Genomic DNA, 25,706 nt, shown 5'->3' with positions numbered 1-25,706 from the left:
ATATATGGAATACATTACTCACCATAATCGTATTTCTGATGCTTGTATCTGCTTAGATTCACATGCTGTGCATAGGCCGACATCTAGTGGAAGCTGCAGAGTATTAGTTTGTTTTTCGAAACTCGACAATGGGCGTCGACACAGGGCGTGCCAGTAATACTATCCCTAGTGTGACGTCCACCGTACCCAAGATCCCTCACACGTCTAGGATCCTCAGATTGTATTTTTTCTGACATGAGGTAGCATGAGGAGTAGCGCTAGTACAGATAATCCAAGCAGATAGATAGAAAGGAAAGACTACAAGCAACCATGCGCCTTCACTCAGAGGGGAGGAAGGGTGGGTCGCATGTGATTCTAAGCAGATACAAGCACCAGAAATACGATTACGGTGAGTAATGTATCCCTTCTGAGGCTTGTGGAATCTGCTTAGATCACATGCTGTGCATAGATTAGCGAGCAGTACCTGAAGGAGGTGGGATGTGAGAAGGGTCATGGGCAAATAAGTGCCTTAGAACCGCTTGTCCCACTTGTGTATCTGCCTTGGAATGGGTGTCAATGCAGTAATGCTGAGTAAAAGTGTGAATAGAGCTCCAAGTAGCTGCTTTGCAAATGGTGTCAAGGGGTACATTTGCAATGAAAGCCAGAGTGGCCCCAATGCCTCTTGTAGAGTGGGCTCTTGGCGTGAAAGGCAGAGTCTTTTCAGAGAGTTAGTAACACAGCTGGATACAGTTAATAATCCACTTCGAGATGGCACCTTTAGAGACGCGATCCCCCTCTCTGCCTGTAGCTACGGAGACAAACAGCTGATCTGTTTTCCTTAGCGGTCTGGTTTTATTTACATAGTAGAGGACCGCCCTACGCACATCTAGGGTGTGTAGTTTCACCTCAGCCGGGCTTTGAGGGTCCTGGAAGAAAGCCGGAAGCTCGATGGACTGGTTTACGTGGAATTTAGATATAAACTTAGGTGAGAACCTAGGGTGGGTGCGTAAAACCAGTTTGTCTTTATGGTCAGTAAAGAAGGGATCCTGCACTGACAGAGCCTGAATTTCACTGACCCTTCTTATAGAAGTAATAGCTACTAAGAAGGCTGTTTTATAAGTCAGGTGTTTGAGACTGCTTTTATGCATGGGCTCGAAAGGGGGGCCCATGAGCTTAGATAGCACCACATTAAGGTGCCACCCTGGTGGTGGGTTTGAAATAGGAGGGTGAAGTCTCTTTACTGCTTCCATGAAGGCTTTAACTACTGGTGCTTTCCACCACGAGACCTTGTTATGGGAAGTGGTGTATGTCGACGGGGCTGCCAGGTGTACTTTCAGCGAGTTAAAAACCAGTCCTGCACCCAGCAGGTGGAGCATGTATGTAACAATAGTAGAAGGAGTGCAATCAACTGGGTTGATTTGTTTACTCTGGCACCAGATAACGAATCTCTTCCACTTGTCAAAGTAGCAGTGCCTTGTGTTTGGTTTCCTAGATTCCTTTAGGATGTCCATACACCTCTTTGGTAAATTGAGATGGCCAAACTCTATGACCTCAGGAGCCATGCTGCCAGGTTCATTGAGTAGGGTTGCTGATGCACTGTTTGACCTTGGTGCTGGGACAGTAGGTTGTACCAGGCCGGAAGTTTGATGGGCTCGCACACCGCCATCCTGCGTAAGTGTGGGAACCACGGTTGTCTTGCCCACATGGGAGCAACTAGGACGAGCGTCATCGACTCTGTTCATCTTGTTGACCACCTTCCTGATGAGGAGTTGGTGGAAAAGCATACGCAAACATCCCTGACCAGTTCATCCACAGGGCGTTCCCCTGGGAGTCTGGTTGGGGGAACCTGGATGCAAATCCTGGGCATTGTCCGTATTCGCTTGTGGCGAATAAGTCTATAGTGGGGAAACCCCACTGAGAGAAGATATCTTCTACGACCTCTCTGTGTAGAACCCATTCGTGTTCCTCTGGGAGGGAGTCTCTGCTCAGAGTATCCGCTAGGGAATTGAGCTCCCCTGGAACATGTTGTGATGACAGGAAGATGTTCCGTCTGAGTGCCCATATCCAGATTTTCTGGGCAAGCTTGGACAGATTTGGCGAACAAGTCCCTCCTTGCTTGTTCAGGTAGAACATGGCTGTCGTGCTGTCTGTCCGGATTTGCACTGACAGGTTTAATAGGTAGGGCTCGAACGCTTGAAGTGCTCTGAATACTGCCAGAAGCTCTAGCAGGTTGATGTGGTTCTTGGCCACTGAGGGAGACCAGAGACCCTGAGCTGTGTGGTGGCGATGGTGAGCTCCCCACCCCGTCAGGCATGCATCGGTAGTGACCACTGCCTGTACTTCGGGATCGTAAAAGGGTTTCCCCTGTGCATGATTCTCTCTTGTCCACCAGTGAAGGCTTTGTACCAGTGTTGGCGAAACGACCACTAGATCGTCCCACTGACCACTTGCCTGAGACCACTGTTTCGCCAACCATTCCTGCATAGGACGCATGCGCAGGCGCGCGTGGGGGACCAGGTAAATACATGACGCCATCATGCCCAGCAAACGCATTGCTTTGCGTACCGTTATTTGGTGACCGGACTGATATTGCGGAATTTGCAGTAGTATATTCCGAATTCTTTCCTCTGAAGGAAATGTCAACCCCTCTTGAGTGTCTAGGATTGCTCCTAGGAACTGTTTTGGAGGTGCTTGGCACCAGGCTTGACTTTTTCTCGTTGATTGAGAAGCCTAATTCGTGGAGGAGGTCGATAGTCCTTTGAATGTTTGTCCTGCAAATTACTGGGGTTTCCCCCGTTATGAACCAGTCGTCCAGATAAGGGTACACCGGGATTGCCTCCCTGCGTAGGTGTGCAGCCGCCACCGCCAGTACCTTGGTGAATACCCTTGGTGCCAAAGCTATCCCGAAGGGCAGTACCTTGAACTGGTAGTGCCGACTGTCCACCTTGAAGCGCAAGTACCTTCTGTGCGCTGGGAACATGGAAATATGAAAATAGGCATCTTTCATATCCAAGGTTGCCATGTAATCCCCTTTTTTAGGAGGGGGATTACCTCTTGTAGCGTAGTCATTCGAAACTTTTGGGGCTTGACATACTTGTTGGCAGGCCTTAAGTCCAATACTGGGCGCATTGTTAAATCTTTTTTTGGCACAAAGAAGTAAGTTGAATAAATACCCTTGTTTACCTGGTGTCCCGGGACGAGTTCTATCGCGTCCTTTGCTAGCAGATTGGCGATCTCCTCGAGGAAAATCTTCTGATGTTCTAAAGAGTGTACTCTTTGTCGTGGAGGATGGTTCCGGGGACGCTGCAGTAGTTCTATACAGTACTCTGCGGATACTGTTGACAGCACCCATCTGTCTGATGTGATCCCTTCCCAAGCCTGGGTGAAGTGGGAAATGCGTCCCCCTACTGGGGTTGCCTGAGAAGGGACCGTGAACTGAGCGTCACTGCTTTGGTGGAGGCATGCTCCTCTACTGGGGCTGCCTCTGCCTTTACCACGTCCTCTCCCATTACCCCTGCCGTAACCCTGGGTAGACTGTTGGCTGTTGTTGTTCCACTGTGTACCCTGCCCCTGGGAATAGTTTGATCCTCTTTGGGAATTTTGGCCGCGTGGGCGACAAACATTTCCATTCCCTCTCTGGTTAGGGGGTTTATTGGTTAGTTGGCCAAGGGACTTGAGTGTCTCATATTCGTCCTTGGCATTCTTCAGCGCGTCCTCGACCGCCTTACCAAACAGATCGGCTTCCACCGGTTTGTCCAACAATGATGCCTGGGTTTCTGCCTTGAAACCAGACTGCTGTAACCACGCATGTCTCTTGATAACAGTACCTTCTGCTATCAATCTGCCTGCGTTGTCCGCGGCGTCAAAAGTTGCTTTTAAAATGCAACCAGACACGGCTCTACCCTCTGCTGAAATTCGTGCTAACTGGCCCTTTAAGGGTTCTGGTGCAGAGGCTATGAGTGCCGCGACTTCTTCCCACTGATGGCAGTTGTAGCTGGCCAACAGGGTGGTGGAGTTTGCAATCCTTGCCTGATAGGCAGACGTTGAGGCTACTTTCCTGCCGAAACCATATAGTTTTTTGCTCTCCTTGTCTGGAGGAGCTTCGGACGATGACAAGGGTGTTCCAGCCCTCTTACGAGTGTTAGTGACAACCAGGGAGTCTGGCTTCAGATGTCCTCTTATATAGAGAGGGTCAGACTGGGCTGCCCTGAAAAGTTTTTCAACTCTGGGATTGACTGCTCTGGTGAGGTTCGGGTTCACCAGGGACGGGTCTATTCTTCGCTGAATAGACTTAAGGATAGGGATGGTCTGGGCAACAGGCCTCCTTTCTCCCACTAACTCCTCGGCGAAGTCCCTCTCCTCCTGGACACCGTGGGTGTCAATATGGAAATGTTCTGCTGCTCGTGTGAGAACCTCGTTCAGGAGGGGTTGGTTATCGACAGGGGAGTCGGTAACCGGGGCTTCCTTCTCTACCGGGGAATCTACTCTGTAGGTTTCAGGGTCTTCCTCTTCCTCTTCTTGGTCCTCATCATCACCATAGTAGCCCGTCCCGGTTTGCTCTTCTACCATGCCAAATTCTTTGTCCTCACCAAAGGAAGTCTCTCCTTGATACTGTGAGTATGGCCGTGAGTATGGTTGTACATCGAAGGGGTCCGAAGACCTCATAGGCGTCTCAAACCGGGGCTTCTTACTCGGGGGGATAGGATCATTAGAGCCTGAGGGTGTAGCCCCTTGTGGATTATATGAAAGGAAATGGTCTGGATTTTTATCATAAAAGTCTGCCAAAGAAGACATCCTTGACATGACCCTATCTATGTCATCACTCGACCATTCTTTGGAACTGGGAATGACTCTCTCAGAAAGTCTAGGAGACTTATCCTGAGTAGACTTGCTGGTTTTAGAAATAGCAGCAGACTTGGGCTTGTCTGTCTGTTTAAGAGGAGTGGAGTGTTTTACAGGTGTGGAAGAGTGCAGTGCCTGCTTCTGCTGTTTTCCCCCATCCCCGTGAGTGGAAGAGTGTTTTCCCTGTCCCTTTGTGGTTCCGGAGGTTTTCGGCGCCTGGCGTCGAGGATCTGGGGTAGAGTCCCTGTCCTTCGAACGTGGGGCCGCGCTGATCTTGTCTGCGAGCTCCGACTCCTGGAGAGCGGCCTGGGGGTGGAAGTCGTCTTCTTCCTCTGACGATCGAACTTCCGTTAGCTTAGGGAGCGAGGCACTCTTGGCAAGAGTGGATGATTGCCTGGAGTCATGCGGCGATCTCGATCGAGAACGCCCAGAGGACACCGATTCGGACCGTTCTCTATGTGCCTCTTTCCGAGAACTCGACGTCGTCGAGTCTCGGTTGGACTTCGTGTGTTTTGTGTGAGTGGTGTGTGTAGAGCTTGTGTCGCCGGGGGCTTGTGTCGCCGGGGGCCATAGCAGCCCTGTCGGACGACCTTCCGAGGTCGGGGACTTGCGCTCGGCTGTCTTTAGACGCCGTAATGACCTCGCCGTCCGAAAGCACAGCGTCGCTGCCATCGCTGAAGGCGCCCTCCGCCGCCATGGCCGCCTGCCTGGCGTGGTGGGCCCAACGCTTCGTCGAACGGTCCTTAAGTGTCTTGGGTTTAAACCTACTACACGCTCTGCAGTTCGCCTCGGGGTGGTCCCTCGGCAAGCAGAGATTGCACGTGGCGTGCCTGTCGACCCAAGGGTATTTGCGATTGCACTTGGGGCAGAATTGAAAAGGGGTACCCTCCATACGCACCTTGAGGCAGCGGGCTGCTAAGTGTAGGAAATGTATAAGATGTACCTATACACAGAGTGTAGAGTATGGCCAACCCCCACTTTCCCTACTTGCAGGGCCGAGGCCAGAGACCTTCCGAGGCCCAAATCTGTCGTGCAGCAGCCGACGGTCGAATTCTTCTCCAAGCCGGTGTCGAGTGTCGAAGTTCGACGTTGGGGTGTGGAAGGGATGTACATTTATCGATATTTTAGCAAAAGTATGGCTAAGGCCAGGGGACTCCGCAAAATGCTTCCGACCAGTATGGCGGAAAAAAACAATCTGAGGATCCTAGACGTGTGAGGGATCTTTGGTACAGTGGACTTCACACTAGGGATAGTATTACTGGCACGCCCTGTGTCGACGCCCATTTTTGAGTTTCGAAAAACAAACTGTAATACTCCGCAGCTTCCACTAGATGTCGGCCTATGCACAGCATGTGATCTAAGCAGATTCCACAAGCCTCAGAAATATATTTATTCTGTTAGTGCCCAAATTCGGCATGTTCGCAATCCGCACAGTGATCAGCCCAAATGGGCATATCTGCAGATGGCTGTCGATGGTGATTCATAGAAGAAACCTTGTGGTCAAGGGGAGGCTTCTGGCCAATCCACTTCCCCCGATGCAGCTCTGATGTCCTTGATGTGCATGCAGAAGTGAGCATGTCCTCACTCCTCTGTCAGTCTCCACCTACCATCGTAATACTGTCTCTTATCTTACCAGTCAAAATATTGGCAATTTGTAGTCTTGTAAATGTTACATGCTTAACACCTACAAAGTGTAAGCTATGCATGATATACCACAATCGAGAAACTAGGTCAGAGTTAACAGGCTGCACAAAGCAATAACAACAGACCATGCTTCAGCCGGCAACAGCTGCTGACTCTGCTGCAAGCAGCAACAGATGTAAATTCTGCTATCATACCTCCCTGAAGCCAGTAATAACTGTAGATCATGATGCAGCATAGTCCATAAAAGCAGCAAAAGACATTACTTAAGTAAGCGAGAGAAATAGAACCACCACCAACTAGGGCCAGCATAGACTTAGATTCAGTCTTGAACAAGAACAGTACAAGCTGGATACCCTGATCCAGTCAATAACCGCAATGGCTCCCAATCATGCAACAGCCGGAATCCAAGGCAAATCCAGGCTTTCAAAAATCAGCTTAGCACAATTCTGTTTTTTGAAAGGAGAGTTCTCGAGGTTGCCGTTCAAGAGTCCTTATGTTGAATCCAGCATTGCATCATATTTGTTTTTAAACCAAGATTATTAAAGTTTCCAAAATGTACTGATGAGTGTCCTAAATTATGTACAGTTTCCAAAGGTAAGCATTGAAATTCAATTTTAACACTTGAGCGTCAAGTATGACCATTTGTCCGATAGCAGACATCAGCCTGACCTTGTTGTAATCAGCCAGTGTCATTTTGTAAACAAGAGTTATTTAGAGAATCCGGAACATATTGGCTTAGTGTCACTAAACAAGAGGAATCTTTGGAAACGTTCAATCACAACACAGCCAACACCTCAACAATTTGAAAACTCCTGCAAGGAATACAATTAAAATGGGTCGCAGTCTGATCAACCAGTGTTTCAACTCGGTACAAACCCGGCAGAACATTTCAGATTAAAATCTGTAACAGTGAGGGCAGTGCTATTTAACAGAAACAAATTCATAAAAACGCATCTAAAACAGGACAGAATTATGTACTGCAAGGTCATGTATAAAAACCAAACATACTATTTGAATCACCCAAGCACTCCAACAAGAAAAGATATTTAGTGTATTGCAAGAACTTAACCAACCAAGAAGTCCCAAAAATAAAACCCTTCTATACACCCCTTTAAACGGTGAGGACCCGACAACATTTTTCTCAAATCTAAATTACTCGTTGGGAAGCCATACCAAACCTCTAACACTGCTGTGCCTTTCACCTCTCTATAATCCATATTAAAGCCATTATGAGAATAGTGTAACGAAGGCAGCTAAAAAAAAAACAACATTTAGTTTGTAAGCTGTTCCCTGCTCGGCATTCTGAACTATGCCCTTTTCCCAACACTCACCATGCATTAGTTAAAAATGATAGTTTCCCCGTCCTCTGGAACACATGTTTAATCACCCCGCTTCCTGGTTAAAACCACAGCAGGTTTCAACATTCTGAGCAACTACCACTCTATTTCAAAGCTCTAACACTGCAGCAACATGCAAGAAAAGCAAAATGGCTAAACAACTGCAGTAATGCATGGAGCAGAAAAACGAGCTACACGATCTTAAATGAAACCGAAACCTCGCTAGCAGGCCACAGAAAGCATATTATTCCATCTTGGGCGAATAAAATCACTCACTGCAGTTTACAAATATATATCCTGCTTGAAAACGTAAAGATTGCACAAGCTGTCAGGAGTAGTGCCAGCTTGAACCTATTCAGTATTTCACATCTGTAGCCAACGAGTCAGATGTGGCACCAGCTTTACAATCTCGCCATTCATCCGCATTGAAGCTAGAATAAAATAAACAGTTTTATGTTCAATGCACAGGACATATTGGAGCAAAGGTCCAGGGTAACCGCAGAAATGAGTAAGGAACAAGTTACTTACCTGTAACTGTTGTTCTCCAGCATGGGTCTGGCATGGATTCACATGCTCATGAATATTCCCTGTCGTCAGGCTGGGAATCCTCGGTAAAGAAAAAATCAGTATCAGTTTTGTTTCTGATCTGTCTTTCGTAGTAGTAACCAATCACTGATCTCTGCGTCATACTGACCACAGCCAATGACTGCCCTCTACCTAAGCCCCGCCTCTGGCAGCAATCTTCAGATTTGGTAGCACGTGAAGTGGCAGTATGACCAAGTGAAGAGCCGCAGAGGGGTAGGCGGGAGGGTTCGCATGTGAATCCATGCCAGACCCATGCTGGAGAACAACAGTTACAGGTAAGTAACTTGTTACTTCTCCAGCATGGGGTCTGGCATGGATTCACATGCTCATGAATATAAGAATAGATAGCAGTACACACATGCACAACCACGGGGGGTGGCAAAAGGCTCAACATTAAGCAATACAAAAAAAACCTCAACATTAAGCATCTCTTACCTCCTCACCAGGCTCACCTTAAGCGAACAGGTTGCGCAGCACTGCTTGGCCGACCCTGGACTCCTCCCTGGAATCCCGATCGACGCAGTAGAATCTCGTGAAGGTGTGCGTCGACCTCCACGTAGCAGCCCTGCAGATGTCCAGCAGGGGCACACCAGATAAGAACGCCGTAGTAGCAGCGATCGCTCTGGTCGAATGGGCTCTCGGACGGCCTGGCAGCGGTCGGTTAGCCAACCGGTGACAGTGCATGATGCAGCCGGAGAGCCATCTGGAAATAGAAGACTTTGAGAGAGCCTTCCCTTGATTCACAGGTCCAAAGTTCACGAACAGCTGTGATGTCCTCCGGAAACTCTTTGTGCGGTCCACGTAGAACTTCAGCGCTCTAGCCACATCCAGCGAGTGCAAAGTCCTCTCGGCCGGCGACGAAGGAGACGGGAAGAAAACAGGTAACACCAAGGGCTCGTTAAGATGGAAGTCCGACGGCACCTTGGGCATAAAGGAGGGGTGCGTCCTAAGCACCACCCTCGAGGCATGGAAAGTCAAGTACGGTGCTTTGCAGGATAGGGCCTGGATCTCTCCCACTCGTCGTGCAGAGGTAATGGCCACCAGGAACGCAGTCTTCCACGACACAAACTTCATAGGTGCGGAGTGCATCGGCTCGAATGGGGGCCCCATGAGCCTGGTCAGCACCACGTTAAGTTCCCACGCCGGGGCCGGGGCCTTCACCGGCGGGAACGACCGGAACAGTCCTTTCATAAACTCTTTTACCAGTCGATGGGACCCAGGGACGTCCGTCCTGTGGTTCTGGTATATCTGGAGATCGCCGCCAGATGGATCTTAATGGAGGCATGGGCTAGCCCAGCCTTTGCCAGCGATAGCAGTTACGGCAGCACTTGAGGGGCCGTAATCCGTAGGGGGTTGATCTTCTGTGCTCGGCACCAGATAGAGAACCTCTTCCACTTATGACCCTAGCATTTGAGAGTCGAGGACGCCCTGGCCTTTGCAAGAACCTCTCTGCAATCGGCCGGTATATCGTAGCCTCCAAACTCTAGCGCTGCAGGAGTCAGGCCTGCAGGTTCAGCGACGCCGGGTCATGGTGGAAGATGGCGCCTCCTTCTCTGGAGAGAAGGTCCGCATCCGCCGACAGCTTGATGGGAGGGGACGTTGACAAGTCCAGAAGGTCCGGGAACCAGATCTGCCTCGGCCACGCCGGTGCGACGAGGATCATCCTGCACCGGGACCTCTTGAGCTGGCTGATGAGTCGAAGCAGCAACGGCAACGGAGGGAACGCATACAGGTATAGGCCGTCCCAGGGGAACGAGAACGCATCGCCCATGCTTCTCGGCTGGGTAAACCTGCTGGCAAACCTCTTGCACTTCGAGTTCGTCGCTGTTGCGAACAGGTCGATTTGGGGTTTGCCCCATCGTCGGAAGAGTAGATCCACCTGATCCTGGCGCAGTTCCCACTCGTGACACGCGTGCAGCTCCCTGCTGAGCGAGTCGGCGATGGTGTTGCTTTCTCCTGCCAGGTGGAAGGGAACCAGGAACATCCCCTGGGCGACCGCCCAGTGCCGCAGATCCTGTGCCTCCTTGGATAGGGCTGGGGATCTGGTGCCTCCCTGCTTCCGTATGTAAAACATTGTCGTGGTGCTGTCCGTGAAGATCCGCACCACCTTGCCCTTGAGCGACGGGAGGAACGATTTGAGAGCCCAGAACACGGCTCAGAGTTCCAGGACGTTGATGTGCAGGAGCCTCTCCTCCGGGAGCCAGAGGCCTCTTGCGTGGAGTTTTCCGGTGTGGGCGCCCCAACCTTCCAGGGAGGCGTCCGTCGTCACCGTCTCCTGGTACGCCGGCATCTGAAAGTCCTTGCCCGCCGTGAGGTGTGCTCAAACGCCCCACCACTGAATCGCCCGCCGGAACACCTCGTTGAGGGGGACCCTGTCTTCGAAGGTGCCCGTCGCCTGTATCCAACGGGCGTCGAGAAATTCTTGAAGAGGGCGCATCCGTAGTCTGCAGAGGCGCACCAGGTAGATTCCCCAGGAGGGAATGATGGACCTCACCCTGGCCACGTCCGTGGCTAGCAGGCGCTGCACTTTGCCTAGAATGGTCTTCGTGCGTTCTTCCGACGGGGCCGCCAGGCGCCTCACTGTATCGAGCTTCGCTCCCAGAAACAGGGCCACCTGTGACGGCACCAGGTGGGACTTCGGGTAGTTTATGGCGAATCCCAGGTTTGTGAGTAGCTGGACGGTCCTCGCAATGTGTTCGACGGCGAGTTCCCTCGTCCTTGAGCGGATGAGCCAGTCGTCCAGGTAGGGGTAGACGTGAATCCCCTGTAGGCGCAGCCGCGCCGCCACTGGTGCCAGACACTTGGTAAAGACCCTGGGGGCCGACTTCAATCCGAACGGCAGTGCTCTGAATTGGTAGTGGCGTCCCTGGACGACGAACCTGAGGAACTTTCGGTGACTTTTGAGGATGGGAACGTGGAAGTATGCATCCTCCAGGTCCAACGACGATAGAAAGTCGCCTTCCTCCAGCTGTCCCAGTACGTGCTGGAGGGTGACCATCCTGAACTTTTGTGATCTGATGTATTTGTTCAAACGACGAAGGTCCAGGATGGGGCGCCAGCCGCCCGTCTTCTTCCTGACGAGGAAGTACCTTGAGTACACCCCGGAGCCCCGGAGCCTCTTCGGGACAAGCTCGATGGCGCCTTTCCTGAGCATCGCCCGTACTTCCAACAGCAGTTGCGGGACGTGATTTTCCTTCCTGGCCACAGGTGGAACGTGAGGGCACTTCTTCAGGAATTCGATAGAGTGTCCTCTTGCCAGGGTATCCAGCACCCAACGGTCGGTGGAGGTGGACTTCCACACGCCGACGAAATTCGTCAGCCGGCCTCCCACCGGGGTGCTTCGGTGGGGGCCCGAGGCCACGGCCGGTTCAGTCCTGCTTGGAGGTGGTGGCCTTGCCGCCCTGGCCACCTTGCCGACGGCGGCGAGGCGCTCCCTGCTTGCCGCGACCCCTGTAGGCCTCCTGAGACGAGGAGCGTGCCGCCTGGTGGTAGGACGACGAGCCACCGCTGGATCCCTTGGAGGCACCCTGTCTGCCTCCGGCGCTCCGAAAGGGCCGTCGTTGCTGAAGGGCTCCTAGGGGGCGGGCCGTCTCCGTGTCCGTTTTTATGGCTTGGAAGGATTCGTCCACCGCCTTCCCGAACAAGTTGCTGCCGTCGAACGGCATGTCCAACACCCTGGTCTGAACGTCCTGACGGAAGTCGGTCGCCCGGAGCCAACCCCGTCGTCATAGGCAAACACCGTTGCCCAGCTGGCGGAACCCGGTATCGGCAATATCGGTTGCCACCGTTATGGCGTGGTCCGACGCCACCTCGCCCTCTTGCAGTATTTCCAGAGCCTCGGACCTCTTATCGTCCGGCAGGAAGTCCAATATGGGGGCCAGCTTAAACCAGAGCTCCCTGTCGTAACGGGCCACGATCGCCAGGGCTTTGGCCGCTTTGATCGTCGTCGCCGCCGACGAAATGACCCGCCGCCCGATGGCGTCCAACTTCTTTCCCTCGCCGTCCGGCGGGGAATTCAACGTCGAGGCTCTTGACCCCACCGCTTTCTTCTTCGCCGCCGCCGAGACGACCGAGTCTGGTGTTGGCTGGGCCCTGAGGCACAGGGGAGCGGTTTTGGGGACCCGGTACTTCTTCTTGTACCTGTCACGTTTGGCTGGTGCCGTGGAGGGGTTCTTGAGAACCGACAAGCCCTCCTTCCAGATGTCATCGATTAGGGGCACCGCGATGACCGTCTTCCTCTTGGCCTCCCGGCGCTGATAGAGGAAACCTTCATTTTTCTGCTCATCCGGGCAGAGCTGGAACAATTCGGACGCCCTGGCGATCATGGCGTGGAATGAGCGAATCTCGTCGGGCGGCGAGGCCTGTGCGACGGGAGACGGGAGACCCGTTCCGTCGTCGTCGCCGTGGCCCTCAGAACCCTTCGTCAAGCCCAACGCACCGTCATCTCCCGACTCGTGGGAGGATGAGGAGGGAACTGTAGGCCTTACGGGTGCGAGCGGAGGAGAGGGCTGGGTCCTCTGTCGTTTGTTCTGAGGTCTTCCCGACGGGCCAGGTTGCGGGTCCTCCGGCCTGGGCCGTGGGAATCTCGTCCTCATCTCAGAGCATAAGGACTGGATGGCAGACAAAATGGCCGCCGAGCCATCCTGAGGCCTAGGATCCGGCTGCGCCGGAAGGGAAGGCCGCTCTTCCTCACCATCGTCGTCTTCCTCGGTTATCTCCCGAGGATCTTCCTGACGGGATCGAACCTTCTCGAATTGGACTTCGAGGTTCCTCACGGCCTCGGTCAGTTCCTCCTCCGAGGCTGACTCCGAGCTCGAGGAGGGCACCGTACCCCCCCTCGCTTCTTCCATCATGGCGGCCACGATGATGGGCTGAAAAGAGGATTCCCTCCTTGGCGGCAGGGAAACTCTAGTCCCGGAAGCAGTCTCCGCTGGCGGTGTCTCTGCCGGCTTGGCCAGAGTCGCCGCGATAGCCTCAATAGAGGCCTTTGCCTGCTGGGTAGGGGCCTTGACAACCTTAGGTGCGTCCCGGGCCCTCTCCTTCGGGGGAGGGGCGACGCCTCGCTCCCCCTCTTCCGAGATCGGACGGGGCTTCTCCCAAAGCTTACCCGGGGTCTCGAACTTCCTCTTCCCCGAACCGGAGCGTTGACTCGTGGTTGACGGTGCGCCCTGCCTGGCGACCGAAGAGCCCGACCTTTCGGCGCTCCCGGAGCCAGCGGACTCGCAACGCTTGGCCTGGTGTTGGGCCCCCGTCGCCGGGGCGCCCGCACAGTACTTAGATGCCCGCCCGGACCCTTCCTTCTTCTTCTCACCCGCCGAGCCCTTCTCCAACCAGCTTGCGAGACGGGAGCGACGGTCCCTCATGGTCCGCTCCGACAAGTTCTTGCAGAACTGGCAGTCCTTCTCTACATGAGTCTTGTCCCCATGAAGACAGTAGAGGCATAGCAAATGTTCGTCTTCCCTAAACACATTCTGCAGCCCGCATCCAGGGCAGCTGCGAAACAGCTTGGGACCGGGTGACGAACTCGCATCCTGGGCCATCTCAAAGTAGGCCGCGAATCTTCTGGAATCCTCCAAGAAGTTGATTCGACGAAATCTTCACCCTTGAGGGGCGTAGGAAAATCCTGCAACGGGTAGCCGTTAACGGGAGTAGAAACGGTGGAGCTTGAGGCTCCATTAACCGAAAAAATGTGAAAATTCACCTGAAAAAACGCGAAACACGCAGTAAAAGCTCGAGAGCTAAGCACGAGGACTCCCAACACTTGAACGTGCGGTAAAAATCTGAAGATGGCTGCCAGAGGCGGGGCTTAGGTAGAGGGCAGTCATTGGCTGTGGTCAGTATGACGCAGAGATCAGTGATTGGTTACTACTACGAAAGACAGATCAGAAACAAAACTGATACCGATTTTTTCTTTACCGAGGATTCCCAGCCTGACGACGGGGAATATTCATGAGCATGTGAATCCATGCCAGACCCCATGCTGGAGAACTGATACATTCCTGCCAGAAGCCTCCAGATTGCAAACTCTCACACCTTACAAGTGTCTTTCTAACACCGTAATCAAAAAAGAACCCAGAGTCTAGGGATTCAGCGTTTGGAACGTACTAAACTAGAGATCAAAAAGCATAGCCAAACTATTTATTGTTCAAAACCTCCTGAAAACTGAACAGTTCAAATTGTCATTTGACTGAGTTGGGAATAACCAAAATAACAGGGTCAGAGGAACGCTGAAAAGGGGAATGTTATGGGCATTGCAGTTGTAAATCTAGCACCCTGAATCTACAGTATGGAGACAGTTCTAGCACTTTATATAGCTCCACAATAAATATAGATTGGTATGTTAATATTGTACATTATTTTAATACTTTTAAATCTATTTTTGGTTCACTAACATCTATTTTAGCAATTGCTATGAATTTTGGAGTCAATTTGAGAAGAACAAATTACTTGCCCGTTGTAACGTTCTTTCGACTGGATGAAACATTTGTGTATAGGCGCATTATAATCATATATCATGTTTCTCCCACGTATTCCTCATCTTGGATATATTCAAATCTGCTTGCATTTTTTCATAGGGTTGAGCGTTGTGCAGTGTCTAAACTGGTCTGCGATGGCCTCCGCAGCGTCCCTCGTGACGTAGACCCTTGTATAAGAAGCATGCATGCTGACCATTTCCTTAGTGCTTAGTTTTTTTCTCCTTTAATTTGCATGCTGTATCATCGGAGGATACAATCTTGACATTGCGAGAAAGAAAAGTGTAAGACACGGAAATTCTAGGCAAGCGAGAGGGGATGGATGGGAAAGCGATGAGGAATATGTGGGAGGAACATCCAGTTGAAAGAACCTTACCACGGGTACCTTGTTCTTCGAATGGATTGTATCCTACCATGTATTCCTAATCTATGATAGACTCCCAAAGCAGTTTTACTTGGTATTACACAGTTTGATCGATTTTAATTGATCGATTGGTACATCTTGCCGAATCCTGCCAGTGGCATTTGATCGATTAAAAATCGATCAAATTAGGTAATCACTACCGAACATGGGGAGCGGGGGATTACAGGAGTGTTCCCCGCTTCCCATCTTCGGTAATGATGGCCTTGGGGGTAGCAGGGGTGTCCACCGCTTCATTAGGATTTGAGGTGGGGGACAGGGAAGGGAAGAAAAAAAAAAAAAAAAACACTGGACTCTGCAGCGTCGGCTCTGACCCGCGTAAGATAGACGGAACAGACGCTGCAGGGTCAGAAGGAAGAGGAGGGGCAACATTTAAGTGGGGGGTGGGGTGTATTGTGGGCAGGGGTGGCAAAGATTAATGGATTTTGGCCGCTGCAAAATCGGTTTTGCATCAAAATTGACGACGTCAATTCTGCCACGAACAATTCTGCCACGGCCAAATCACACAGATCAGTTTGGCTTACGGAAATCCTTGGCACCCAACACCGATTTGTTTATATTATGAAGGACAGCTTTGGCAAATGTGTCTTCATTTCCCGATAAAGAATCTACACAGAAAATGTACTGACGTATGAAGGGACGAGCACGTTGCCACTCTGCTAATGTCCCGCACTGGCACACCTATTTCCAGAGCTGAGGAAGCAGCCACCGTGGAATGCACCCTCAAACCTTAGGATAAATATTTGCCTGCCAAAGAGTAATATTCTGTAATGCACATGACAATCCATCTAGAGATTTATTTTGTGACAGCCAAGCCTAATCTTTGACCAACGCAACCAATGAAGAGCTGATCATTTTGACAAATATTTGCTGTTCTTGTAATGTAGTAGCTTAGCACCCTTTTAAGGCCCAGGCGATGTAGTCTCTCCCACTTCTTTGATGGATGTGGAGGTGGATGAAAAAATGGTAACAAGATACGCTGTGCGAGGTGAAACTATGACACAACTTTCGGAAGGATGACCCAACTCTTACAATTACCTTGTCCTTGGAAAAGGATGTGAAAGGTGGTTTGGAAGACTGGGCCTGTAGCTCACTTACCCTACGGCAGTTGTGATAGCTTCTAAAAAGGCAGTTTTCATGGTCAGCATTCTTAAAAAGGCGCAAATGTATGGGCTCAAATGGAGCGCACGTAAGACATCTTATTACTAGATTTAAATCCCATGATGGCACGATGAAGGGAATAGGCGGAAAGAAATTTGTTAAGGATTTAAGAAATTGTACCAAAATCGGTACTTTGAAGTACGGTCACTCATCCGGAAATCTTAAAGATTGACAATGCCGCTAAGTAGCCATTCACCATGGCCACTTGCAACCCAGAATGAGTTAGATGGAGCAAGAAAGAAAGAACATGGGACGTTTACATGAGAAAGGATCAAGTTTCTTTTCCCTGCACCAGCTGCAAAACGTACTCCAACGGCAGCGGTACAGGGATTTAGTTGCTGGTCTCCTAGCTGAATGCAACACTTCCATAACGTCTTCCGGAAGGTCCCAATCCTTATATCTCACCCTTTCGGACACCAGCCGTGAAGATGGAGTCTCTTGATATCTGGGTAAAGAATGTGACCTCCATCTTGCGAGACTAGGTCCTCTCTTTGGGGAAGACAAATAGGAGGGCAGATGGGCATTTCCAGAAGGTCTGGGTACCAGGTTTTCCTGGCCCAATCCAGAGCAATGAAGATCATGGTGTTCCCAAACTTCCTCAACCTCCCGATGAATGGGGAATGGCAGAAACGCATACAGAAGTGGAAACTCCCAGTCCACCACTACAGCTCCTCTTTGGGGAAATTCCGTGGAGCAGAACAGCTCGCACTTCCGGTTGACACTGGTCGCAAACAGCTCCACGAGAGTTTCCCAAATGGCAAAGATCTCCAGAAGGACTTCCTGAGCCAACTTCCACTCATGGGAGATCATGCTCTGCCTGCTCAGTGCATCCACTGCGGTGTTCTTTTCTCCGGCTAGATGAACTGCCAGAAGAGTGGCTCCTTCTCTCAGTGCCCAGAACCAGAGCAGCATTGCCTCTCTGCACAGGAGAAGTGACCACACACCCCATCTCTTGTTGAGGTAGTGCATGGCCAGTGTAATGTCCGTCATTATCGGGACACTCTTCCCCGTATTGAGGACAGGAAGGCTATCAGCGCTAGTCATTGCCTTCAGCTCTAAATGGTTGATATGGAGTCTGGACTCAAACTGAGACCAGTTGTCAGGAATTGGAGGCTGTGGAAGCGCTGGAAGCTTTGATCACGCTCCAGTCCTCACCCAAGATGGCCGCCGGCCCTTTATAGGCAGGCTCCTCCCACAAGCCGACGCGTTGTATCTGTTTACCAACGCTCGGTTCGTGTGGAGATTCTCTCGTGAAATTCATCCGTTCCGGCTGCCTACTTTCGCCTATTTTGATTCCTTACTGTGCTCTTCAGCCCTTCTTGTGTTTGCCTTGCACTCCTGTTTTATTTTTCTTTCTCGCTTTCTCCTTTGCCGGAATTCTACTGCACTGCACGCGGAACTCGGTTTGCTCTGTGCCGTGCCGTGCTTACTCTTTTCTTTGCCTTCTTAATACTTATTTCTGTTGGTATTTCTTTTGAGCACTACTGGTCTTTTCATTCCTTTTACTTTTAGGTACCGGGGGTATACTTGCAACCGGCGCCGTCACTCTGTTTTAGCAAGCAGAGCCTTGGCTCGCGCTACGACCTTAAGGAGCTTTTTCTTAACTGGTGAGTGGGTTTCTTTCACGGTACTTCTTCCTTTCTTCCTAACTGTCCGCCTTCGCGGTCAGTTCTGATCGGGTTCTTTTATTCTTTACCTACTTACCATTCTTTTCTAGTTCTTTCTCTCTGTTATTCTGTTTAGTCTGAACTGTCTGGCTCTAATATCTTTCTTGATATCTCCTGTTCTAAAGATTCCACATCTCCTGGATACACTGAGCAGTTTGTATCATATTTATCAGCGGTGGAGTTTGTTCTCAAGTCTAACGGACTTCCTTGCCTGCTGCAAATGGAACTTTCATAACTGGAAGAGAGGAGATCTAATTGCCGCCCAACAGAACCCAATTGGGAACAGGGTTTTTTCTGCCTTAGTGCTTTTTCCCTGAATCTAGGACTGGCCCCCTGGGGATCCCCGCGGTCAGGGAATATCTCTGCCAAGGTGGCCTCCGGAGGGGACAGACCCTATCTGTACGATAAAAAGGCCCGAGCACCAAAGGACAAGACTCCCACAAGGAGGAAGGATCAGAAGAGATCAGAGGCTATTCTTACAGAACCCATTCCGGAAGAATCAGGTGAGCAGTTGGGGGAGGAAGCCTCGGTATCGGACACCAGTGTCCACTTACTGAAAGATCTCTCATGTGCGCTCCCCATCCTGTGAGGGAAGCGTCTGTCACAACTGTCGTCTCTGGCCATGGTTGCCAAAAGGGTTCTCAGCTCATCACATTCTCTCAGCTATCCCACCACAGGAGATCCTAGGCAACCTTTGTCGGGACCCAGAGAAGGTCTGTCATTCTGTCTGGGAATTGAGACCACTGGGATCTGAAAGCCCACTGAAGGGATCTCATTCTCAGACAGGCTTCTGGCACCAGAAAAATGCCGGATGCCATAAGGCTGAGCAACCTTAGGAAGTTGTAGGCCGGAAAACGTTGGGCACTCTGGAAATTCTGGACCATCTGCAAGAGATGTTGAGCCCTTAATTCAGGTGGCAAAGCTTTTCCTGAGGCTGAATCCAGGATTGCTCCAATTAACTGATGTTTCTGTGAAGGCGTCAAGTGGGGCGGGACTTCTTGAAGTTTAGAGAGAAGCCCAGCTTGTGGAGGAAGTGGCAGGTGCGACTGAGATGACTGGTTGATCAGGGCTGTTTCTCTGGAACAGTTTTAGTCGTCCAGGTAGGGGTAGATGTGAATCCCCTCCCTCCTTAGACTTGCTGCCACCACTGCCATAAGCTTGGTGAAAACCCTTGGGGCTAGGTGAGCCCGAATGGCAGAACACCAAACTGATAATGAGAACCGCCAACTCCGAACCTCAGGTACTTTCTGTGCTTCTGATGTATGGGCACATGAAAGTAAGCTCCCTGAAGGTCCACTGACTCCAACAAATCCTGACGTTGACGGGCCTGAAGGATCTGCGAAAGAGTTACCATCTTGTACTTGTCCTTCCTGAGGAACTTGCCTCTGACCCCTTTGCGAGAATTGTCCTCTTCCTCTAGAGACGGAGGAATAAAAAAACGAAAAGGATGTCCTCTCCATCCTTGACCTGAAGGTTGAGGTTGTCCGATTGCTGCCCCTAATGATTTTGCTGCTGCTCTAGAAGCCTGCAGTTTCTCCAGGCTATTATCAACCTTTTCTCCGGACAGAAAGGTTCCGTCAAAAGGCATGTCAAGTAAACGTGCCTGGACGTCTGCAGAAAACCTGGACTGCCTGAGCCAAGACATGCACCTAAGCACAGTACTGGCAGCCATGGACTTGCTTACTGAATCCACTGTATCCAGGCGGGACTGTAAAGACTTCCTCATAACATCTTTTCCATCTTGCAGCATGAAATGTTAGCACAGCCTCCTTAACTGGACCACTGTCTAGGATATCTGCGAGATCATCATTCTCTATAGTAGCTGCGGGTTTAGACCACACCAGATATTTAGCTACTTCACAAATCACAGAGCTGTATAAAGGATCAGCATAACCAGTCACCTCTGGGTTACCGAAGTCTGTCTCTGGTGAGGTTTCCCAGGTGCTGGTTTCTTTAAGAGTTTCGACTAGATTGTGTATGTTAGACTTTTGAGAAATTAGTTCTTCTGGAACATTTGGTGTTCCATATTCATAACCAAAAGGGGCCCGATCCTCTTTTTCATCTTCCTCGAAGATGGATCCCATTTGCCTGAAGAAAACATGTCGAGGCATGGGTTTGATCAATTGAATTTGCAGCCTTCGGAAGCACTGAATGCTGCGATGGTGTTGAAGGTATCGATGACTTTCTCGAAGCGGTCAGTGAATGAGCCGACCGTTTAACATGCTTCAATTACTTTAAATGGACGACATGTCTCAAAGGCTCGGGAGATAAACTCAACGGCTTCGCGGCTTCAATACCGGAGAGGAAGGCTTTGAGGGGTAGGCACAGGTTTTCTCTTATGTGTCAAAGATTCCTTCGACTTGCATCGAGGAGCCTCTTTTCCCGGGATCTGGAGCACGCAAGGAGGAGACACACAAGACTCCCTACTGGTCTTGTCAGACGCCGAGCGCTGGCTTTGCTTCCCTGACTCCTTGAAAGGAGCACTTGGAGGAGCTTGCCTCTGGAAAATGTCAAGCATTTTAAGCAGACGTTTTCCCATTCCGCAGGAGTCGAGATTTTCTTTGGGAATAAAACATTTTTGGTAGAGGAAGACAATGATGACGAGGACCTGCAACACTGTTTTTTACTCTTCTTGTACGATTAGCGTCCTGCACTGGACCTTGATCGTCTGATGTTTCGGACACTTTCGCTCAGGGGAAACATCCTTCGATTTGAAGGATTCGATTCGGAGGACGACTTTTGTCCTTTTGGATGGGGTAACGGCTGGGGATTTGGGAGAGTGCTTACCTGCATCTAGTTTCCCCTTCCTTTCCCGCAAGGTCTTAACCTTCATAGATTGACATTAGCCACAGTCGTCCACCTTGTGTCCTGTCTCCAAACACCATAGGCAGGCGCAGTGAGGGTCCGTGATGGACATTTTTGCCCCACAGTCTGTACACCGTTTGTAACCCATCTTCGGTGTCGATGACATATTCGAAGAATATCGAATTCACTTATACTGAAGAACAAAGGTAATCAAAATTCTGCTGAGGTCGAGTAGGTCCCAAGCATGCAGCAATGCAGAAATAATTGAACGGAGGTAACGTCCGCGTGCGTGCTTCATATACCAGCGTCAACGTCACAAGGGACGCTACGGAGGCCACTGAAGACTTAACGCTGTACGACACTCGACCCTATGCAAAAAAAAATCTTAAGCAAGCTGAAAGCAGACTAAAATAGATCAGTAGCAAGTATGGAAAGCATGTATTGGGTGGGAGGAGGTATGGTGGTATTCCACCATCTGAATTCTTCAGACAGTACAGTGAGTGAGGGGTGGCGTCGGAGTGAGTGTGACCTCCCCTCACCCAGTGTGACCCCCCCCCCCAAAAGAAATAGAATTTTAAAGGCAAAGGATAGATCAGCTGCAACACATTTATCTTGGAAGCAAGACAACGCAGAGCACAACGGGTTTGTATCCCAGCGCTGCACTTAGAGACTGCTCTCCGGTATTGAGCGCATTATAAATGATGAATAAATTAAAAGGAGTAGGTGTTAGAGAAGAGAATGTTGATTCAGGAAGATAGTTACATCAGGGAACTCGGCCCTGGTCATCACAATTTCTTTAGGATTACCTTTGCTCTGGGCATCCTGTAGTATTAAACTTTTAGGATGAACACTCTTTAGAGTTGACCTTTGGCAGTCGATATTTAAAAAAAAAAAGCATTTTAGAAACCAAACCCAAAAAAACGGCATTGGAAAAATAACCGTCTCAAATCCTACTACAGACGTAACAAAAATGTTAGTCCCCTCAGGGCCTGCTTCATGGCGGCAAGCCCTTCAGACCCTACCTCAGAGAAGCGAGCCATCCAGACCCTACTTCAGCCAGTTACAGAAACCTACCCTGTGCATTAGTCAGTAAGAGTCAAAGCTCCTGCATATTACAATCACTATTCTGGAGCCTACCTCAGCAAGTACTATAATGACAAGCAGAAGGTTTCTTTCAGCCAAGGCACAGTACACTCACAATGATACCCACATTCATGCTAAATGATTATATGTCCCCATCCACAGCTTGTCCTCTTCCTACAGCTCACCTGTGCCATTGTGGGAGAGGAGCTCTCATCACTGCTGCTGCAAACGGACACAATCTCATCCAGGTTGTGTTTCTCTTTGTTCCCGTATCCATCATACACAACAAGGCATGTCCCAGCCTCATAATCAATAGACTTCACCGTAGCAGGATATACGCATCCGTCTTCAGACCACACAGCGCTGCAGGGGTCGCCCACTTTCCACTGAAAAACAAAGAAAAAAAAAATCAAGAAGTCACTCCCTATGGTAACCTGTTCAGGTTTTGAAAATTGGGGGTACATTATTAAAAGACCAGGGAAACGAAAAAACGTAAGCAGCAAATATTTCACAGGTTTTTGAGATGGCATTAATGATGGGAGATGTTCTGTACATTATATACAGATGATCCCTGAGCTAAGCTGCAGTTAGTGTATGAATGATAGCCCTTTGACCATACATGGAGCGGCATACACGGCATTGCACAGGGCACAAGGAGAATGCAATAGCATTGCCAATAAGGTTGGCTAAAAGTGGTCACAAAGTAAAGGTTTAAAGAATGTTTTGAAAACAACTCGGGGAAGAAAGGGTGAAGAGGTGAGGGAAAACACAGGGTTATGATGGTTGACCCCGCCCCCAATAAAGTGGAAAGAAAATAAAATACCCTATCCAAATAGCCGAATTCAGACAATCAGACAAACGTTTTCCAACAAATGTTAGTCACATGGAAACGGCACTCAGGGAAAACCCAGGTACCTAAAAGAACAGATCATAAAAGATCCAGATTTTTTTTATAAATGCCATACATTTGTGTGAACGAATATGCAGTTCATTAATTACACAGATAGTTTCTCATCTCTCAAATAGTTTTATTTCCTAGAAAACAAATGTGTTGCACTGCCCATATGATGATGACCTTTTCTCAGAATAGTGTTTTTTCTTTTACTTATACTGTCAATTCTTTATAAGAAACCACTCCTATTGCTGGGAGTCACATTTGTTTCCTGAGACATAAAAACTAAAAACAATTTGGAGATGAGAAACGATCAGTGAAATTGCTGAAACTTATAAAGACACATTCATTAGTAAAATGGATGGCGGTGTCTGCCAACACTGTTTTATCTCCAATCCAAGTAAATATCACGGAAATGTAAGCCTTCAGGTTTGGGACGGTGTATATTAAATACACGTTTGCTTTATTTTTCTAATAGAACGGAGCCTGCTTGATGCTAGAGCGAACAAGCACAAGAGGATGGATTTCCAGCCACATACTTGTTGGAACACTGCTGTTCTAGATCCGATATAGTGCAAACGTAGCTAGGGTTAACATATGTGCATAGAAATAGAGGTTACAGGTTAAAGTACGCTAGAAGTTCCCAAGTGACCCTTAGGTAGTCCCTGAAAAGCAGAGTTGGCGTTCTTTCCTGAAATTCAGGAGCTGTGAAGCCGCCCCGATTGCGATTACGGTGGTGTGTAGCAAGAGACGGGCGGTTTCCTGGTTTTCACTTTGTGTTTCGGTTTAGTCACAAACCTTAACCTGAGCCAGCAGGATTTGTGGCCAAGGAGGCTGGTGTTTGGGCATTATTTGCATTACATGTGATACAGGCAGTTCAAGAGTATGTCTGGGTGCATAATCCAGTAGATCACCTCAGCATTTGGGAACATCTTGCCAGCCTTTTGTGCACCCATGGTATTACTCGTTATAAAGTCTGAAATCGAAGGCACCTATTTTGGTCTCCAGGTAGTGGTTGTTACTTTTAGTAATCCTTATCTATTCACTGAAAACATACACATGTTGGGGTTAGGAAGGTCAGGAAAGGTCCCACGATCAAGAGGGGTTTGTGTTTTGCATGCCTTATTTGTGAATGGAGGTGCAGCGAATGGGGCATGATGTTACAGTTTTGTATGTATTGTATTGTATCTTGTTATTTATATAGCACGCTTTCCCCACTTGTGTGGCCTCAATGCACTTTTTCCTTGGTTGAACGCCCTCAGTGACTGTAGTCTATGTAGTTGGAGTTCTAGGGGGTATGGAGGGTTGCCCAGAACTGTGCCCGTGGTTATGGTTAATTCAAAACCATCCAAACATCACCTTTTTAATTGTGATTTTAAACCTGCGCATTAACCATTTTCTGCTGCATTTTAGTGCCTTGCTAGGAAGATGAATTTAGGTGTTTTTAAACCTGTGCATTAATGGTGGCACTAGATGGGAAGTACTCCTGACATACTGCTCATTCTCTAGGTGCATCATTAATGTCTATCACAATGGCACTATCATGGCTCAAGGTTCTCGAACTACTCTTCTTCTCGATCAGCACCTGCCCTCTCTCATTAACACTGTCCTTTTCCTGCTGCTCCTCCTTCATTCTCTCCGCTGAGCTCTCCGCCAGCACCGATGGTAGTACCACGCCCCTGTAACCCTCCTTGGAAAAAACTTGAAAAAGGTGGTAATCGGCTCCACTTAGCTACTCTGAATGTGTTTTCTGCTGTCAAACACTCCTCTGACATCTGTCTCCTTCTTGAAGACGTTGACCTTGCTGTCCTTGCCCTTACGGAGACTTTGTTCAATGCCAGCTCTGTCACTACTCTTGGCACTGTGCTTCCTGAAGACTACAAAACCCTCTCCAAACCCAACCCCAACCGACCCAGATATGGAGTGACCTGGATTTTCCCTGAGTGGGGCCCTGCCTCTCATCATACCTGCTCAATCTTACTCCTACTTTGAATGCCTCATCTACAGGCCCCGGCCCAAACTCTCCCTTCCTATCTGAATGGGCTGACCTCACCTCCTCCATGTTGACCTCTTCTTCCAAACTCCTCCACACAGCCGGACACACTCTGGATACCTTCATCTCTGGAGACATCCCAATCTCTAACCCGGTCCCCACGCCCCTCTCCTGGTCCAACTACTCACTCCTCTCCTCCCGCTTGGAGCCCCTTGGCCCTCTGTGAGCCTCCCCCTGCACTGCAAGCCACCTTCACCGTCATTGGACCGATGGAGCAAGTGTCAGTTGCTACCTTTGCTCCCCCTCCTTCCCCTGTTTTGGACTCCCCCTCTGAGTCTGTCCTTGCTAACCTTCACCTCTCCATCTCCAAAACTCTTGACATCCTTGCCCCCATCATGAGGATCCGCCTAAAGCCTGCCTCCAACTGCAACAGCTGGTATGACTCTGATCTAGCATCCCTGAAACGCAAGTGCAGAGTTGCTGAACGGAAGTGGCAGACCTCGGGTTCAACCTCTGACAGACTGGCCTGGCGTTTGGTCCAAAGGCAATATCGTTTTTCTATCTGCTCCAAGAAGAGGGTCCACATCCAAGCCCGGATTTCTGGAGCCACTTACAACACGGCTGAACTTTTTCAAATCTGCAAGGAACCAGCCAATTCATCCGCAGTCTCCACCTCTTTCCTTCCCAGGCTCTCAGCACCGCCCTGGCCTCCCATTTCTCATCTAAAACTCAGGACATCCTGTCCTCAATCTCCACCACTCCCACCTCCAATCCTGCTCCAGACGCCAGCCTCCCTTGGATCCTCTCCCTCCACCCCCCCGCAC

General features: G+C 49.9%; 1 protein-coding gene across 6 annotated transcripts in view; it reads right to left on the bottom strand.

The window, feature by feature from the left end:
* LOC138570011 (survival motor neuron protein-like) overlaps positions 1-25,706 on the bottom strand; it is a 354,362-nt gene that overhangs the window by 185,198 nt on the left and 143,458 nt on the right. For all 6 annotated transcript variants that reach the window (XM_069648543.1, XM_069648568.1, XM_069648549.1 and 3 more), the window contains one exon: positions 22,183-22,383. In XM_069648543.1, coding sequence (XP_069504644.1) covers positions 22,183-22,383 — 201 coding nt within the window. The remainder of the gene's footprint in view (positions 1-22,182; positions 22,384-25,706) is intronic.

This window comes from Ambystoma mexicanum, chromosome 1p (assembly GCF_040938575.1).
Source record: "Ambystoma mexicanum isolate Mex_15411 chromosome 1p, UKY_AmexF1_1, whole genome shotgun sequence".
Taxonomy (NCBI): domain Eukaryota; kingdom Metazoa; phylum Chordata; class Amphibia; order Caudata; family Ambystomatidae; genus Ambystoma; species Ambystoma mexicanum.
The sequence above is the reverse complement of the archived record's forward strand: the minus strand, read 5'-3'. Positions and strand labels throughout refer to the sequence as shown.